General features: G+C 47.0%; 1 protein-coding gene across 1 annotated transcript in view; it reads left to right on the forward strand.

Moving 5' to 3' along the window:
- Positions 1-8,768, forward strand: part of LOC121833641 (neurotrimin-like) — a 96,952-nt gene extending 88,184 nt beyond the window's left edge. Inside the window, exons 2-3 of the mRNA XM_042287077.1 lie at positions 2,871-3,173; positions 8,692-8,768. Of these exons, the coding sequence (XP_042143011.1) occupies positions 2,871-3,173; positions 8,692-8,768 (380 nt within the window). The remainder of the gene's footprint in view (positions 1-2,870; positions 3,174-8,691) is intronic.
- The last annotated feature ends 9,324 nt before the right edge of the window (positions 8,769-18,092 follow it).

Below are 18,092 nucleotides of genomic sequence, written 5' to 3' on the forward strand. Positions count from 1 at the left end.
CGCGGGACGCATTTCACATATTTATTCGTCGTTTTGTTTCTGAGTTCATATCGTCTGGCGTGTATCTCGTCTTTATCCATTCGTTTATTTTGTCTTCCGAGATTCTCTTTTTAAGGGTTCTTTACGTACGCGGAGTACTTACACAGATCCCGGTTTCAGAATTAAATGAACACGAGTGCGTGTCCCCGGTGATTACAGCGTGAAAACAAAAACAATAAACTTACACGCACGAAAATGACAGACGTGCTCATAAATACATCGTACAAAACACGCGGCGTTTCTTTTGCGTGGCAGACACGATGAAAGAAGTTTTCTGCCAACAGGCCTTAAGAATCTTCGAAGCATTTCTAATTCATACATACTAGGGAGTTTTTAGGTTAACCGTTTTTTTTTTTTTTGCACTTTTGATACGGTATATTAGGGAGTTTTAGGGAACCGTTTGTGCACTTCCGATACGGTCTACTAGGGAGTTTTAGGGACCCGGTTTTTGCATTTCCGATACGGTATACTAGGGAGCTTTGTAGGGAACCGTTTTTTGCACTTCCGATACGGTATACTAGGGAGTTTTAGGAAACCTTCTTTGCACTTCCGATACGGTATACTAGGGAGCTTTGTAGGGAACCGTTTTTTGCACTTCCGATACGGTATACTAGGGAGTTTTAGGAAACCTTCTTCGCACTTCCGATACGGTATACTAGGGAGCTTTGTAGGGAACCGTATTTTGCACTTCCGATACGGTATACTAGGGAGTTTTAGGAAACCTTCTTTGCACTTCCGATACGGTATACTAGGGAGCTTTGTAGGGAACCGTTTTTTGCACTTCCGATACGGTATACTAGGGAGTTTTAGGAAACCTTCTTTGCACTTCCGATACGGTATACTAGGGAGTTTTAGGGAACCATAATTGCACTTCCGATACGGTACACTAGGTAGTTCTAGGGAACCGGTTTTTGCACTTCCGATACGGTATACTAGGGAGTTTTAGGAAACCTTCTTTGCACTTCCGATGCGGTATACTAGGGAGCTTTGTAGGGAACCGTATTTTGCACTTCCGATACGGTATACTAGGGAGTTTTAGGAAACCTTCTTTGCACTTCCGATACGGTATACTAGGGAGCTTTGTAGGGAACCGTTTTTTGCACTTCCGATACGGTATACTAGGGAGTTTTAGGAAACCTTCTTTGCACTTCCGATACGGTATACTAGGGAGTTCTAGGGAACCATAATTGCACTTCCGATACGGTACACTAGGTAGTTCTAGGGAACCGGTTTTTGCACTTCCGATACGGTATACGATGGGCCCTCCGGTATACGAACTGCGCATGCGCTATACCGCGGAACACTCGCACATCCGCAGTTCGTACCGTATCAAATGTGCAAAAGCGGTTCCCTAAAACTCCCTAGTGTTCTGCAAACCGTCTTTTGTATGACGTATAAACATTGTAAATGCGGCAAGGGATGCGCAAAGCGGCCGTTGCCTTTTCACGTGACCCCGTGGCATCCGATTCAAAACCGAGATCGAAATGTGAGATTGCTCGAGTGGATGGAGGGGAGTGCGCGTCACGGGACTATAGATTGAAATGCGAGATCGACATATCGGAAGAGACGAGGAGCAGACAACAAAAAAAAAAGTGGGAACCGTTCAAGGGGTTTAACGCGGGGGGTTATAATTATTCGTATGTCGCTTATCCGGCGTCAGCTGACCGCTCGATTCTTTCGATGTTCGTCACACGCCGCTACAGGTCAGTGCAGAAGTGACATATTGAAACGCGCGTTCAGGCGGTCACTTGTATCGGGTCACGTATCGGGAATGTCGTGGTTGGTTTAGCGTGGCGTTGCCGCCGCAGCGTTGCGCTTACCACAATGTCAGAACTCGGGGGCTTGCCGGACATTTCAGTCTGGCAACCCATGTGGACGTTTGCCGAGGGGCGCTCACGGTTGTTAGACTTGTGCCCCAGCAAAGCGTTTATTACCCACAGGGGCCAGATTTGCCGCTTGCGGACGCGTCTATGTAGGTTCTTGCATTGACGGGTGCGTGTCGTTTCGTAGAAACACGTTTCGTGGACACCTTTTCAGGGGCAAACGCTTCATCGACACTTTGGCGTTTAGTGGAGACTCGTTTCGTGGACACATGCTCCTGCAATGCTCCGCAACAGCGTTTTTTTTTTGTTTTTTTTTTTATTAAGTGCATACGTTAGAACACGGTAAAGACTAACGCTTGGTTCACTGAGGCATGTTCAGCTAAACCCTCCTTCGCAAGGTGTGTCGATGAAACGAACGCGGGAAGTCTTTCAATGAAAAGTCGCATGCCGACAAAACGATCTGTCGATGAAATGTCGTTCGAAAAATTAATCATTGCCACCGTTCAATGTACTCGCCTTGTTTGCTCGAGCTTTCTTAATCAACGTCCAATGTTACTATATCAAAGTCAGTTGGCCAGCTTCCTAAACTCTCCATGCCTTTTCGTGGCACGTCCGCTCGGTGGCACTGGCTACGTTATATATGAGCCCGCCCACGAGCAGAAACGGCGGAACCGAACGTTGGATGCACACTGCCTGCGGTGGAAAATGATTCCTTCGCGCGCTTTAAGGTACACATAAAGTGTGCGCGAGAAGAGCGGCGTTCCAAAACGGTCCTTCTGGGTTGCACGTACAGGCGTTGCCGCTGGTGGCGCTGGGAACGTTAACGTCCGCTGTTCGCGCGCAGGCAACATAAAAGAACCGTTTTCGAACGACGCTTGTCAACTTGTAGCTTGTCTAGCTGGACTTGTCAACTTGGACATGTGGAGCTTGTCAACTGATAGATCTAAGAACGTTGGCTGCTCTTGCGTAGCTGTCCTTGTAACCCTCGGTGTCTCTGATCGGATGCAGGCGACGGCGACGGCGAGCGGCTGTTCGTGCGCGTGGGCGGCAACGCGACGCTGGCGTGCCCGGACCTGCCGCCCGGGGCAGGCCCTCCCCGGCACCTGCTCTGGTGGAAGGAGGACCGACGCCTCATCGAGGCCACCAGGGACCGGGTCACCGTGGCTCCGGACGCGGGACCCCGGGTCTCCCTGCTCCCGGGCAGCAGCGCCCTCGTCTTCCGATCCGTGCTCGCCCAGGACTCCGGCGAGTACCAGTGCGTCGTCAACAACCGCCAGGGCCGCAGGGGACTCGTACGACTCTTCGTGCAGGGTGAGCAGCCCGTGCGCAACTCGGGAGCGCCCATTTATTCCGAGTCTCAATCGAGGACTTTCGTGGGAGGATCCCCATTTTGGAGCTTCGCGCTGTCGCCGCCAGGCCGGGACTGCAATTCGATCGTATACTCCCTTAACCGCGTTGTCGGGAACACTGGGTGTCCCCCCTTATTCCCCTTGTCCAGGGATTATTGTCGTTATTCTCGTCTAGCTCGCTCGCACCATTGCGTTAATAGACCTTTTTTTTCTAAATTACGCAACCATCAAAAAGAATGCTAGGAACGTAGGTGCACGCCCTGGCCGTGTTCTCTTTAACTGTATTAAATCTTCGAATTAAACAACCAAATTAAGACGCTTATGAACGCGCGTGCAAAGTGTCATTTGTTTGGGACTTTTACTTTACAACAGTTACGGCAGCAGAAGGCTGTACTCGCAGCGCGTATAACTGCACTCGCGCACGCTCCTTAAGCTTGCGTAATTTAACAAGAGGTTATATCGCATTATCACCGGAACAAAGCCCACGTTAAGACCGCTGCTTGTAACGTCCAGAAAAAATTGAACCACCGATTTTCCAGGTGAACGCCAAAAGAACCAAGAAGTGTGAGATCTGTTCAAAATTTTCGCATTTTCTCGTAAACCAACTCGTCTCCTCCAAGACGTTAAAGGGGTGGTGAACCGAAATTTGGATTTAAAAAAGAAAACAACGAAGGAGGTCTAGCCGGGACGCTACAATCCATACAACATCTACAAGGCGATATCTCGAATGAACGGCCGTATTTTTGGAAAAAGAAGTCGAGATTGAATGAGGCCGACGAGGCGCGTGACGTCCAATATATCTCGTTTCCTCCTCTCTTCGCTTTGCTCCCTCAAGGCGGCGAGGCGGAGAAGACGCGAGGCCATTCCCTCTCCTTCTCGGAGAAACATGACGTAAACATATCTGTCAGATGCGCCTCCTTTTTTTGAAAAATACAGTCCTCCGTTCGAGATATCGCTGTATGAGTGATGTTGTGGTGTTTATAGCATCCGGTTGCACGCTTTTGCCGCGTGTTTTGGGGAATCCAGATTTCGGTTCAGCATCCCTTAAATCTTCGGCTGTATACAACCGAATATCTTCGCTAAATCTCCAACCTTGTTGTCTGTGCAGCCTTTATGCTTTCTAACCCCGGTGACGCAAGCAAGCTTGCCAGGCTTGCAAAGCTACCGGAAGTCTCTCGGGACGCAAGCAGCGGTTCATGTTCATAAACAGTAATGCAATCACTACTGCACGATGACGCCAGATAAGTATGTAGTCGTACCTCACCCGCTAAATTGTTCCTCCCCCGCAATGTTGAACCAGCATCGCCATATAACTCAAATGTATAAACCGACCTCTCGCTGCGTAAATATTCCCCGCGAATGTCTCGTCATTAGTCGGTCAAGAATTGTACTTTGGCGTAAAACCCTTTTGTTGATGGCTACGCGATAGTTCACGGATGCCCAAACGGGTTAATCGGAGAGCCAGAATAAACGCTTTTCAAAAGTTCGTGCCATCTAGCCGAGGCCGCCATGATTTGGCTACGCATACTCTGACCACGGATGTATTGGGACGCGAGCGCTGCGTCAGTATTCGGCGTGAACTCGGCGAAAACTCTGATCTAAAAGCACGCTTCGTGCCTGACAAATGGCGACCGCCTATGTTACTTTGAAGGACTTTAGAAAATGCTACGGTTGGATGGATGGGATGGGAACAGCAATGAGCTTCCCGATGAATTATCATACAACTGTTCCTTCTTTATTCATTGTTTGTGTGCCCTATATATTGTTAAAGCTCATTTCCCCTTCATTTTTTCTTCCCACAATTTCCTGTTTCCTTTACTCTCTTTTCTACTGATACGCTCCGATTCACCCCATCTTGTTGAATGTATTTAGATCTCAGCTTGCGGGTTCGGTTTGTGTACTTACTGTTTAGACTTTTCAGATATAGATACTTGTACAGTTTCCCTCCCCACCGTGTATCCACAATTTCAGCCAGTCTTTGATCAAATTTTACTTTACTGATCGCTTCTCTACTCTCGAAAGATGCCCACCCCATATCCCCCTGTACTCCCTCATTTGGTGTATTCCCATGTGCCCCCAGTGCCAACGTATACCCACACTCCTTTGCTGTATCTCTAAACCTGCCTGGATTTCTGACCTACTATACAATACCGCATTCCCAAATGGGTCTTGGCACAATGACTCCCTTCCATACACCCCTAAAGACTTCATATATATTATAGTTCCAGGGTTCCCCGTGTTTCATAATAGCTGAATCTCGTTTTCCCTTTTTATTGCAATATCTTCATGTTCTTTTAGATACTTTCTTCCCTCACTTAACCATACTCCCAGATATTTGTGCATTTCTACATGTTCTAGCACTGTGCCCTGTACCTCCCAGGGGTTCCTTTTTCTCTTCGTTGAAAACTATTATACCAGACTTGTCCCTACTGAATTTTAGGCCTAAACTGTCCCCTTCCCTGCTGAAAATCGTAATCAGTTCCTGTATTGCATGCCGACTTTCTGATACGAGTACAATATCGTCTGCATACATTAACCTAGATAATTCTTGATTTACTTTAAGTCCTTCCTCCATGTAAGTCAGGCCAAAACCTAGGTTGCACTGCTCTCATCTTTTTCCATCTCACTGAGGTATATCATAAAGAGCAGGGGAGAAAATGTGCAACCCTGTCTAAGTCCTCTTTCTCTCGCTGCTGTTCTTGTAGTTTTGGCTTCCCATGTTATAACCACCCTATTCTCCTTATAAACCCGTTCTGGAAACTTAACCATGGTTCCCTTTAGCCCATATCCCTTCAGTTAGTCCCAAAGCTTTCCTGATTCGCATTGACACATGCCCCTTTGATGTCCAAAAATGCTACCCATAATGGCCTTTGACTTGTCATTGCTATCTCTATGCACTGAGTGATTACGAATAAGTTATTATAGTCGTCTATCTCTCCTCAAACCGTTTTGAAGCTCCCTCAGAATCTGCTTTCTCTCTGCCCATTCTTCCATTTTTCTTTTTTACAATTTGCTTAGCCAGTCTGTATATTACTGAAGTTTCTGTGATTGGTCGATTTGATTTGATACCCTCTGCCTCCCTTGCCCTTACATAATAATTTCATCCTGCTCTATTTCCAATCACTGCGCACCTGCCCTCCCTAAGTACCTGGTCAATCACGTGCCTTAGTTTCAATCTGCTTGTTTTGCCTAGAACTTTTATTAGTCTCATTGGTATGTCGTCTGGACCTGTTGCAGTTCCAGCCGGAACCTTTCCTTTTGCTTTTTCCCATTCCCCTGTGGTCATTTTCTCTTCTTCAGTGTGATCCTCCTCTTGTGTTGTTTAGATGCTACCATTCCCTACGGCCTGATCTGGTTCCAACTCCGAAAATGCTCCGATACTTCCGATAACGATAACGATACCCATGCCGATGTGAAAAAAAAAAAAGAAGCCCCGATGCAACTACTCCCCCTCTCCGTGTCGACGACATTGTTCTTGAGCCAATCAGAGGGCGGTCCCTGTGGCTTCGAGCGCCGGCCCGACCGGCTCCCGGTCAGCACGGCTCTCCATCTTTCCACGCCTCCAAACAAAACAAAACACGAAACGAACACTAATATGGTCGCTTCCCCCGACTGAACAGGCTTTCTCCTTGTGCGCTCCAGACGGGGCAGACCGGACTTCTTACCTCACGCCCCCCCACCCTCCTGCCTCCTCCTTCGAAGTCGTGACCAGCCACCTTAGGAAGAACTGCTCGCTTCCTGCGCTACCTGCAGCCGGTTATAAAAAGAGAAACTCAATCCCACCATTACCTGGCAAAGAGCGAACGCTAAGGGTTCCTCCAGCCAATCAGAGCAAAGGACGGAAGCACGTGACAGCTCCCTGCAGGAGGAGACGACTTGGACAATACGTTGGCACGGGGCTCTCTCCGATGCGCTGAATGGCTCGCTGGAAAGCAGTAGCCTTCGTCGTTTACCGAGCTACGGTGAAACAGAGAACGGGAGTTCTCTCTGGCCGTTTGTGTTTTGCCCGGTCTGGTAACTAGCCTCCAGAACTTTCTATTTACCGAGTTATTTTCGTTTTTTTTTTCTTTTAGTAAATGGTTGAGGGAGGCGGCGAGAGGGAGGGACGTGGAATCACGGACTGAGTAGGTTTGGCTAGCTTGTTATGTAGTATCTCGTGTGTTGGACATTCTTTTTGTTGCGAGTGTGTGTGTGTGTGCGTGTCAGTGTTCTCTTGTGGCGCAAGTTTTTTTTTTTTTTTGCCACGTTTCTACCGGATCCCCGCTTTTCTGTTGCGCATTCCAGTATCGCGGTACAGTGTTTGTATCTCAGATCTTTTCCTTTACGTTCATTCCGTGCCACCCGCCTTCCCTATCCTTTCTTATTCTTTTTCTCTAGTATATATATATATATATATATATATATATATATATATTAGGGTTTCTTCATTTTGGCCATTGTGTTGCACTCGAATGTAAGTTGCATCACAAAGGAAGACTGAGAACTTCAATAAGCGAAAGTGTGCAGGCGAGCTGGCTTGGAAACATCATAATCTACATCCTGACACACGGAGAAAATAAAATAACGGACGAAACTAAAAAAAAAAAAAAAGAACAACAGCGCATATACGTTGCACCGTACGGAGTGAGGATTTTGCGTCGAGTCATGACCGCGACTCGCCAGGACATCTGCAGGTGCCATGTCAGCCCATACGAAGCACGGATCCAGGTTGCGCAAGTGTGGTCGCTGGCAGGGTTAGAATTGGCGGAGGTCCGCTTGTTATCCCTGCTCCTTAACTCATTTTCACTCCTGCAGAAAAGAAAAGGAAGTTTTCCGCATTGTTTCCATTATCTGGATAAGATAACATATATCTAATCCGAAACGCAGCTGCACACATCGAAATTCTCCACACAAAAAGGGAAAATGAGTAATAATCCGCGAGAAGCCGGACTACTTTTAGTACGGTTCTTGGGGGGAAAACGAGTAACAGCTTTCTGCTTCGATAATGTTTCGACGTCTCGTGAGCAGGCATGCACGCGCAACCAAGACACGACGGAAGGCACGTGCTATAGGTCGGGCATTTGAGAGAGAGAGAGACCCCCTGACCGTTCTTGTCCCGTCAGTAGTCAGACGCAACTGGTTCAATGGGCTAGGACTCGTGGGCCCGGGATCCCTAACGCCAACATACTCGTCGTTTTTAGAGCGCAGCTCTTAGGCGCCCGTTTCCGGCTTGAGCGGCGTCGCCGTCGGCGTAACCGTAATGTCATGTGACCCCTCAGTACCGTTCCCCTCAGTACCCTTCCCTCCCCCTCCTCAAGAGCTGCGCTCCAATTCGGCGTTAAAAGGAATTGTAAACGGCTTTCTTTTTTTTATTATTTTTTTTAAAAAGATGTTTATGGCTCCCGGCTCCTTCGGGTTCAATGTTGTTTTCTTCTGTTTAGAGGATCATGATACTCACGAAGGGGGGGACTTTCTGGAATTTTCTCTCTCCCCCCTTTCAGCACACAAGAGGAAAATCGACACTTATGATGCAGCAGCTTTCCATAAAAACGCTAATTCTTTTGGCAAAATAAGCTGAAAATTGCATCGTATCCGGCAGATATTCCAGCGTTTCTTTTTTTCTAAACTTTAGAAATAGAAACAAAAAACACACACAAAAAAAAAAAGAAACCTCGCCTGTATTTTTTTTTTTTCTCTCCCTACCCGGATTTTGCGCAAACTAAACGCTCAAAGTACAAAAAAAAAAAAAAAAAAAAAAGGAAGTAACACGAAGAAAGCTTAGTGTCCCCTATGGCGTCTTGTTTTGCCCCCACTTGGCGTAACCACCTCCACCGCCATCAGGTAAACGAGGCATCCGCTCACAACTTCCCTCGGTCCGGTTCGAGGGAAAGGAGGAGGAAGCGCGTGCGATCGTCGGATCTCGATGATTATGGTTTGCAGCCCCCGCGTCAGCATCTTTTTTTTCAAACATTTTTGTTTTCCTATTCATTTATAAATATTCTATTATTATTTCTATACACCGCTCGCTTTGTTTGAGGCGGAATTCTTGGGCACCCGTGTCTCTCTCTTTTGCTTGCTGACACTGCTGCTTTGTGCAACCCTGCAACTTTCGCATCCTCTTTTCTGTGTGTTGTTTGCTACCGTGGGGAGAGAGCAGGGATGTGATTAAGGGCGGTTGTTCAACATCTCGCGTTACGAAGAGAACAAAGGGACGGACCACGAAACGCAGCGCAAATGGCTTTTGGTGTTCGTGAGAAATAGGGGTGAGGGAACCGGACAAGGGAGGGGAGGGGGACGGACAGAAGCGAAAAGTGAAAGCCATTCTTGTAACTTATATTGCATCTCGGGCGGCGCGTGTCAGGGTGCTGAGTTCCGCTTGTTTTCGCCGGGGGAAAAAAGGCAGGGTCGCTGAGTTATTTCTTGCGCTCTTCTTTTTAGCAAACTGCAACTTGTTTTTTTTTTTTTTTTTTTTTTTTTTTTGTATTTGTGTCTTGGGTAGGGCGAATGCTCGCTTTGGTTGTTGGGGTTTCGAAACGCAGTGGCCGAAATCGTTGTCTCTCTAAAGCGGAGACATGTAGAATTCCAAGACAAGGCTGGGTTTTCGTCTGGAGACCTTTTATGATATAAATTAAGCGTTAGTTGTATACGTTTTTTTATAAATAATATTATTAGTATCTCTATTGTTCTTTAACTTATATTGTTCTTTTTTTTTTTTTTTCTGGTGGGATATGTGGGTTTACGGAAATCATATGGCCTCGATCGTCGGGTGAAAACACTCCTTTATGCGATTTCGATCGCTTAGTTTATACCTTTGCTTACTCGTTGTTCCAACGCGCAATTAAAAGCAAGTAGGACGTGAGATGTTTAGGCTGAGTGATGTACCTCATCCACAACTGGCGGCTAAACCGCGTTCGCGCTTCACGCGCATTCGATGACAAGAACGAGCGCACTTGCTTCGCGAATGCGATTCGAACGCCGATGTAAATGCAGCCATAGCCTCCTTTATACTGACATAGCCTGGCAGATCGCCGCGAGAAGCGACCGCCGAAATGGAAAAGAGCGAGCGGCAGACATTGGATGACAGGAGGAGCCACGTGACTGGCGCCCCGCTGCGGCGAGACGCCTAAACACACTTCTCCCGAGCGAACAAGTGTGTTTCGGGTCCTCGCCGCTGTAAAAGCGGTGCACTGATGTCCAAAGAGTTCCCCGAGAGATGACTCTTTGATGCTCTGCGCTACCAGATCCTCGCGCTCCAAATCGGCGACCGGACATCCTATGGCTCCGTCGTTAAACTGCCATGGTTTTTTGAGTATAGAGGAAGCTATGACTCAGCGTAAGGTCGGTCTGCTATAGTGAAGAGATGGCGGTTCGCGCTGTTAATGGCATATGTAGCCAGTCCAACGTAGGACTGCTAACCTAGCTCTGCTCGTTTTCTACTGAAAAACCGTAGTGAAAAAAAAAGTCCGCCTTCTTCGCAATATCCGCCTTAGATTCTGTCCGTGTGTAAGGACGGTACTATATTGGCGATTTTTTAGACCAAGATGGCACCGCACCTGGTGGCTGGAACAGAAGGCTTTCGCGGCACGTTCGCTGACCAGCTTCCTCGGACGGATCAGATGTTCACAGCACCTGGCGGGCCTAAACACGAAGCCGTCAAAGAAGGCTACAAAACACGCGAGAAAAATTGACATTAAGAGTAAACCCCAGAGGAATAATATTTTTTTCTTTTTTTAAAGGACAGAAAAACGCTAGTTTTAATTCGAGAGTTCGTTTTTCTTTTTTATTATTATTGTTTTTCTTTTGTCTCAGATTAAATATGAACGTCATTCACCTGCTTACCTGCATTTTTCCCCCTTTTTCTTTATGAAAATTGACGGTACTTCGCCAACAACAGCAAAGTGTGCCGGATTAGCGGGCACTGTGCGCAACCACACATCCAGATCGAATTTTCTCAATTTCCGCTCTGAGCACCTAATGATTCGCCATATATACTATATATTACACGAGAGAGAACGCCCCGAAAAACCTTTTTCTTCCTGGCTCGAGGCGGTGGACGGATATATATATATATTCGCAGCTGCTCCGAGCGCGAAATCTCATCGTGCGCTCCACTGAATCCGAAGCTATACGCCGCGACTCTCCCTTACTGGACTCTCTTCATCCCCTCACGCCCTTGGACAATCGATTCCTTCCACACTCTCTCTCTCTCTCTCTCTCTCCCGCCTTTCCCTCTCGCCCTCTCTCGGCCAGAGCTCGGCTGTGATTGGACGCCCGTTTCGGGTTTGACCCGGGAGTTCGATCTCTCAGACTCGGAGAGCGGAGTTTGCGGCGGAGGCTCCGAAGTGTTGTGTTCGGCGGTCCACTCACGTTTCGGTGCTTACGTCATCGGAGTAAATCAGGTTTAGCACACAATAAAGAACCGAAGGCTGGCGCTGTCGTTGCGGCTCCAATCGGAGGAAACAATAATTAGGTAGAAATAAGGAAAAGTAGGCGTGTTCGCGTACAGTGCCAGACCTTGCGCAATTTTGTTACTTTTTTTTCTTAGTTTTTAAATATATTTTACGTATTGTTCGTTTTTTTTTTCTTTTTTCTTGGTACGTGCTATTTACCAAGAAACGCTGAAGGGCGAAGGTAGAAGGTTATTTTCAGAATCGCCGAGAAATACAATTAGGCATTGAAAATCCGATCGATCTCATGCCCGATGCCCAAAATTCCGATCGAAGGAATAAAAAAAAAAGAAAGAAAAAAGCTCGGGTAACCAAATTAGCCTGTCGTACGTACTGCGTTTTCACGGTTACATAACAATGCGTTGTATTCGTGCCGATTGCATGGCCAAAATACTCGAGAAAACATACGGGTGTGGACAGCGAGCAAAAACACGAGTGAGTGGAATAACAAGGACAAGCATGGGCCAAACGACACGGGCCATTTTTTATCTTATTTTTCCCTTCAGTCCAGTACATTTTTCCAGCGAAGAATTTGGTAAATCTCGACTCCACCTGGTGCCCGCATCGACTCACGTGCATCACATCCTGACAACAAAAACAGCTCCAACTTCGTATTAAAAAAAAAAAAGAGAGATAAGAACGAGAGTTGTAGGAGGGGAAGAACTTAGGGTCGGAAAGGGGAGGGGGGGAGGGGGGCACGTGTGCGAGCGGACACGTACAAAGGAGATATTTTAGCCCTCCTCACCTCCTCCCCTTTCCCCGTCATTATTTACTCCCAACTTTGTATTTACAACACCCCGAAATCTACCCAACTCGCGCTTTTGAAAGAAAAAATGAAATAGGTAAAAACATCAACAAGCCCAAGAAAAGTTCCTCGTATCTTGAACAGCCATCACTCCCCGCCGAGTTTCCTCCGACTTCACCGACTTCGGCAGTGTTCGAAGTGTACTTTATTTGTTATCCTTATTACTTTCTTTTTTAATCCCAGCTTTGGCTTCATATCCTACGGTAGCGAAGCCCCTCTTCCAACTTTGTGCCCCCCCTCCCCCCGCTGATCTGTTTGTTTATTTTTTTTGTTTGTCATCATGGTCCTCGTTACCCGCTCGTGCGGCTGTTTGAAGAGTACTTCGCAGTAGCGGGGCTCCCGGAACGCAGGAAAGTTTGAAGGGTGACGAAGTTTGTAGAAACCCGGGGAGGTGGGTGGGGGTGCTTGTTTGCCCAACCAATTTTCTCGTCCCCTCAAAACCGTCTTTCAAACCCTACCGGCGCCCCCTCCCCAATCTTTCTTTCCCTTACTCTAAGCCCATTTCTTTATTCATTCATTGTCAATATTATAAAAGGAAAGAAATACCTCCGCTTGGATGAATAGGGGATTGGCCACGCAAAGTCACGCGTCCCTCAGGTAGCCCGCGTTTGTGTTATACTTCAGAGTCTGTCCTGTTGCTTGCCCTTCTAGTTCGAGTTCATTTCTTTCAAAGGCATTCGCAGTGAAGGTTATACTTTCCCCGTGAATGTCCTAATGTCAAAATAATGAGGGGGGGGGGGGGGGGTATTCGACTGTACACGCCATATTTGGACTCCGCCGTTCACTGCACACGCTCGCAACGAGCTCACACCTACGAAATAATACCAAGACCCGTCATTCTTTCTTGGCGCGAAACACACTTTACAAAAGTGGCGATGAAGCCTCGCCTTGAACACGAGCTCGGCGGACCACTCGGCTTTGGGCCCGTAGCTTTCGACGTTTGCCTATATATAGCTGTCATGAGACGTAGTAAGGCAGAATTGCAAGAAGCGGAAATATGTTGGGAGACATAAAGTCGCGCTCACACTGCTACTATCACCATACAAAAAAGACAGTCTGCACAGACACTCCTGCAGGTGTGTCTCCATTCCTCGTGTTGTACATGACAGTCCTGTCGCATCGATCGTGCAAGAACCTCTAAGAATACGTGTGTATGAATAAACAAATGTGCTTCAAATGTTCTTGAGGCGTGTCCGCGGATAAATATCCGTGGATAATCTCGTCGTCGTGTCTGCATGTGAACCCCGTATGGTGTGATTGCGGCTAATTATGATCCGAGCCTCCAAAACAAGGAGGAACAAAATGGCGGACGACACGACGCACGATCTCAATTGCAACCGAGTTTATTCTTCGCGATAAAACGGCAAATGAAGAGCCGCGTTCGCGCGGAGACAACGTAGGACAAAGAAAACAGACAGGCACACAGCAGCAGCGCACAGCCCTTGTTTTCCAGCTAGGGCTCTGCTGTGTTTGTGTTTTGTTTCAACCGTTTGCGGCGTTTACGCGAAGCGGCTCGTGATCCGTTCTTATAACTTCGAACGACGTAAGGCAGATCGATCTAAACAAAGTAAGACAAAGATTACACGCGGCGGCAAAAAACTTCTCGGTTTGCAAAACAAATACGAGAGGCGTGCATAAGTTCTTCGTTTAAAGGGCCCCTAACAATCCCCCAAAAAAACAACAGCTTTCTTCTTTTTTTTTTTTTTTTTGCGCACTTCTGCATTGTTGCGGTCTCGATAAACTCGTCGGCCAACTTCGCCCCGCCAGAGCTTCATTGATCCTTGTTTTAGACTCTCAAGGACAGTAATTTGCTTAGATTTTCGGTCTCTCAAGTTTTCTTTTGTTTCGGATTTTGCTTCGCAGTGAAAGTTCCCCTACTTTTCTGCGTCTTCGATGCAGTACGGTCCTTTAACCTTACTCTGAGTTGTATACTGTATTATAGGCCACCTACGTCAACTAGTAGTTCGGCAGAAATAAAGCGATGGAAAGCTGATCAGTGTCGGATCACATCTTACCTTGCTTATTACACGAAGGCTAATGTTGTGCTTGTAAAGCCTGGGGGATAATCAGCTTCTGAGTGAGTAATCCTCTTAGCTCGGTAACTCGTTTACTTGGCTTTTCGCGGGGCCCTGCGTAACGTGATAATATAAAGAAGGAAAATGTTTACTTGTATCCTTCGTAAACACGCGTGAGCTTGCTTGTAAAGGGGCAAGATATTTTGCTAGTTTGGAAATACGCCAGCCTCTTTTTTTTTTTTTTCTCTCACATGTCTTATTATCTTTGTATACGACCTTGCAAGCTCGCTCGCTCCTCTGTGTAGAGTCGTCTTATACCTGGACCAAATGTTATCATTAAACTGGCTCGCAAACATGGGAAATAGTTACATTCTCTTTCTTTCCCTCTTGTTCATAGAGAAACGCTCTTGTGCTTATACACCAACTCATGTTTACAAACAAACCGTAGCGCCCCTAGCGGACGCCACCGGCGCCGCGCATGCGCGATGGGGGTGTGGGCAAAAAGCTCGCCGTCGCCCATAAACAAACCATTGGAACGCGATGTTGTCGGCGTCCGTGTGAGTCCTCCTGCCCTTTTTTGCGTTCGAATCGGTGATTCTACGTCTTCTTGGCGATGTCTGACTACTTGAACGGCGTCACCGAAATTACCGAGGCTCGTTACACCGCAAAACTTCGCGTGAATAATGTGACATGTGGCGATTCATTCCGCGTGGACGCGGCAGTATGTACGATACAGCCCGATTCGCATGATGAGATTTCGTTCGCAATTTTCAGTCGCGACGCCGCTCGGGCTGCAAAAGCGTGAACCGTAGCTGAGATGGTCGACGTTGATACTGAAAATCGCAAGCAGAATCGGACCAAGCGAATTAGGCATAACAACTCGGTGATGGCCACTGGTAACAATGATCAACATCTCCTTGTATCTACTGTTTACATCCAGCCTGCTGACCAACCTTCAAACTTTAGTCTTTTGAGGCCTCCACTTACTTCTTATCGCAAGTACCGGGCCAACAATTGGTCTATGGGCCGGCGTCGTGAGAGCAGACGACAAGCGGAAACGTTTGAAAGAGCAGACAACAGTTCGAAAGATCCGGACGCCGTTTGAGATTGAAGACACACTGAACGTAGTCCGCACGTGGTTCGCACAACTTGACGGTTTTCCGGCGTTCATGTTGGAAGAAAACAAATAAATCTGATAACCACAAGCATCCGTGAATTCAATTCAAAGTGCTTCCCGTCTTAGCAATCGTAGTCCGACGGCGTCTGCTTTTCCCTTTTCACGGCACATATCCAGATTCTCGGACGAATCGAGCACGTGAAAACTGACCTTCAAACTTTTCTCCACACTATTGGTACGGTCCCAGTTCCGGCGTTTTGACGAGAAGGCAGGTTTTTGTCTGGTTCCTTTCAAAACAACGCAGGAATACACGTCTGGCATGGGGACTTCTGCCCACAGCCCCAGACCGGAAGTGCGACCGACGCGCCACCACCGCGCCGTGACGTAACAGAGATGAGTTAACTTCTACGTTAGTACAGTTCGGGTCTATGTAATTTTTTGTTTATTTTAACGTACGACGATATTATTACAATGCAGTACAATTTATGACGTTCCTTTTTTTTACATTTGACAGGTCAATTCCCACATTAGCCAAGAATGCTCGTCCTTTGCAAGCTTCGGGCCATTAGTAAACAGGATAACTGGGCGAGTTGGTATGGATTCATAATGGAACAGCGCGAATTTTTGCAAGGACAGAGGAAGGAACTGGACAGGACGAGATGGCTTCGGGCCATCTCGTGATGGCCCGAAGCTTGTAAAGATAACGTAAGACGACTAAACACCCATACATAGTAACGACGATGGTGTTATAAGATACAAAGGTTAGGCATTCTGAGCGTCACTCGACCGCCACCGCTATTTGCGCAGCTGATACACTCAACGAAGAAAAAAAAAAACGAAAACGTGCGCGCAAAGAAACAAAGGCCCCTACTTGCGCACGCGTACGCGCGGAAGGATACATTGAAGTGTGTGTGTGTGTGCACTCCCCTTGAGAGGAACAGGTGCCGGGACTACTTGTCTCCCACGAGGCAGGTCCGAGTCTGCTCTTGAGGCGTTTGACGGCTCGCAGGCGATCGGCACGCTGTCATACTCTCGTCAACTCACGGGACTTAGACGAAGATGGTATCGAAGCTATTTTTTTTTTCCTCTGAGTCAAGGAAGAGTATGCACAACGAAGGAACGAATGACCCTAAAAGCATTATCAATAAATACATTAATAAAACATACCGTCTTGGAGCCAATCGGAGTGGCGAGGCACTTGACAGCTCTCACTAAAAGTACAGGGGCGATAGCGTAGCCCAAGCAGTTGAAGAAGTGGGGAAGGACGAACTGGGGGGGGGGGGGGGGGGGGGGGGGGGGGGGCACTCATTCGGACCCCCCCCCCCTTTTTTCTTTTTGTCTCATGTGTTGTTTAATTCCTTTCTCCCTAGAAGATTAGCTTGTCGCTCCAAAATTCGTACAAAAGCGGCTTTCTTTTTCTCTCCCGCCCGTGGTTTAGACAGCACTGCGCGCAACTTTTGTAGTGAGGCAGAGCGTAATCACGTGTCTGCGTCCGACGCGCTGATTGGCTCACGGGAACCATAGCCTCCGCCGTTTGCCAAGTCACGGTGAGACGAAGTACAGAGACACGACCATTATTGATAAGAGGAGTTGAAGACGGACGAATTGAAGAAAAGGGGGGAAAAAATGACAACAAAGGAACGTTGCGACTTTCAGATGCGATTACAGATAGAGAGAAACGCCGAATGTGCCTCTCGCTAAGATGCGTGCACTTTCACGGATAAAAGAAAAAAAAGAAGAGTGTATAAAAAAAAATAACAACAGATGGAGTCGATTGCTAAGGAAGGATATGTCGAGATAGAAAGTTGAAGTGCGGATGCTTTTGGGCTGGCTCTTGCGTCATTCTATTATTTTGTTTTTCTTCTGCAGCCTGTATTTTGAAGCCTTGGACAGTAGTCGAGAGGAAACTTGTGGGCGAAAGAAAAGAAATAGTTCCGCGCCGGTCGTTTGGCAAAAACAAGGAGGGCTTGGTTTCGCCTATAAGGATGTTTTCATAACAATGCGCTACTATTGCTAGGAATTTTTATTTTCATTATTATAATTTATAAACAGTACTGTGCGATTTTAGTCTCGCGCTCCGTCAATGTACTTTTAATGCTTTTTTTTTACGAATAAAGGCAGTGCCTTGTGGCAGAAGTGCTCGTATTTTTCACTGACGCGAGGGGTTTCGAGAATAGCACTTACTAGGTGTACAAAAAAAAAAAAAAAAAAAAAAGCAGGTTTAGCGGATAGTGAATGCGCTGCACAAAATAGTTTACACGAGATTTGCTTTTGGAAGGAGAAAGAAAAAAAAGACACTTTCTGGCGTTTGAAACCTGTAGGCTCGGATAAAATAACGAATAAGTATAACAAGTATCAAATGTCCATCCTAGTAATATAGTATCTTAATATCGCGCATAAAGGTTGAAATTTAATAGTGCTCCGCGTGGAGCCAACTTCCCCCCCTTTTTTTTACAACTCTTTCTGGGCTGAAAACGAGTACACAGCGATTTTTTTCCTTGCCCCCTTTCGCAAGTTC

Source organism: Ixodes scapularis, unplaced genomic scaffold (genome assembly GCF_016920785.2).
Source record: "Ixodes scapularis isolate PalLabHiFi unplaced genomic scaffold, ASM1692078v2 PGA_scaffold8__174_contigs__length_109621045, whole genome shotgun sequence".
NCBI lineage: Eukaryota > Metazoa > Arthropoda > Arachnida > Ixodida > Ixodidae > Ixodes > Ixodes scapularis.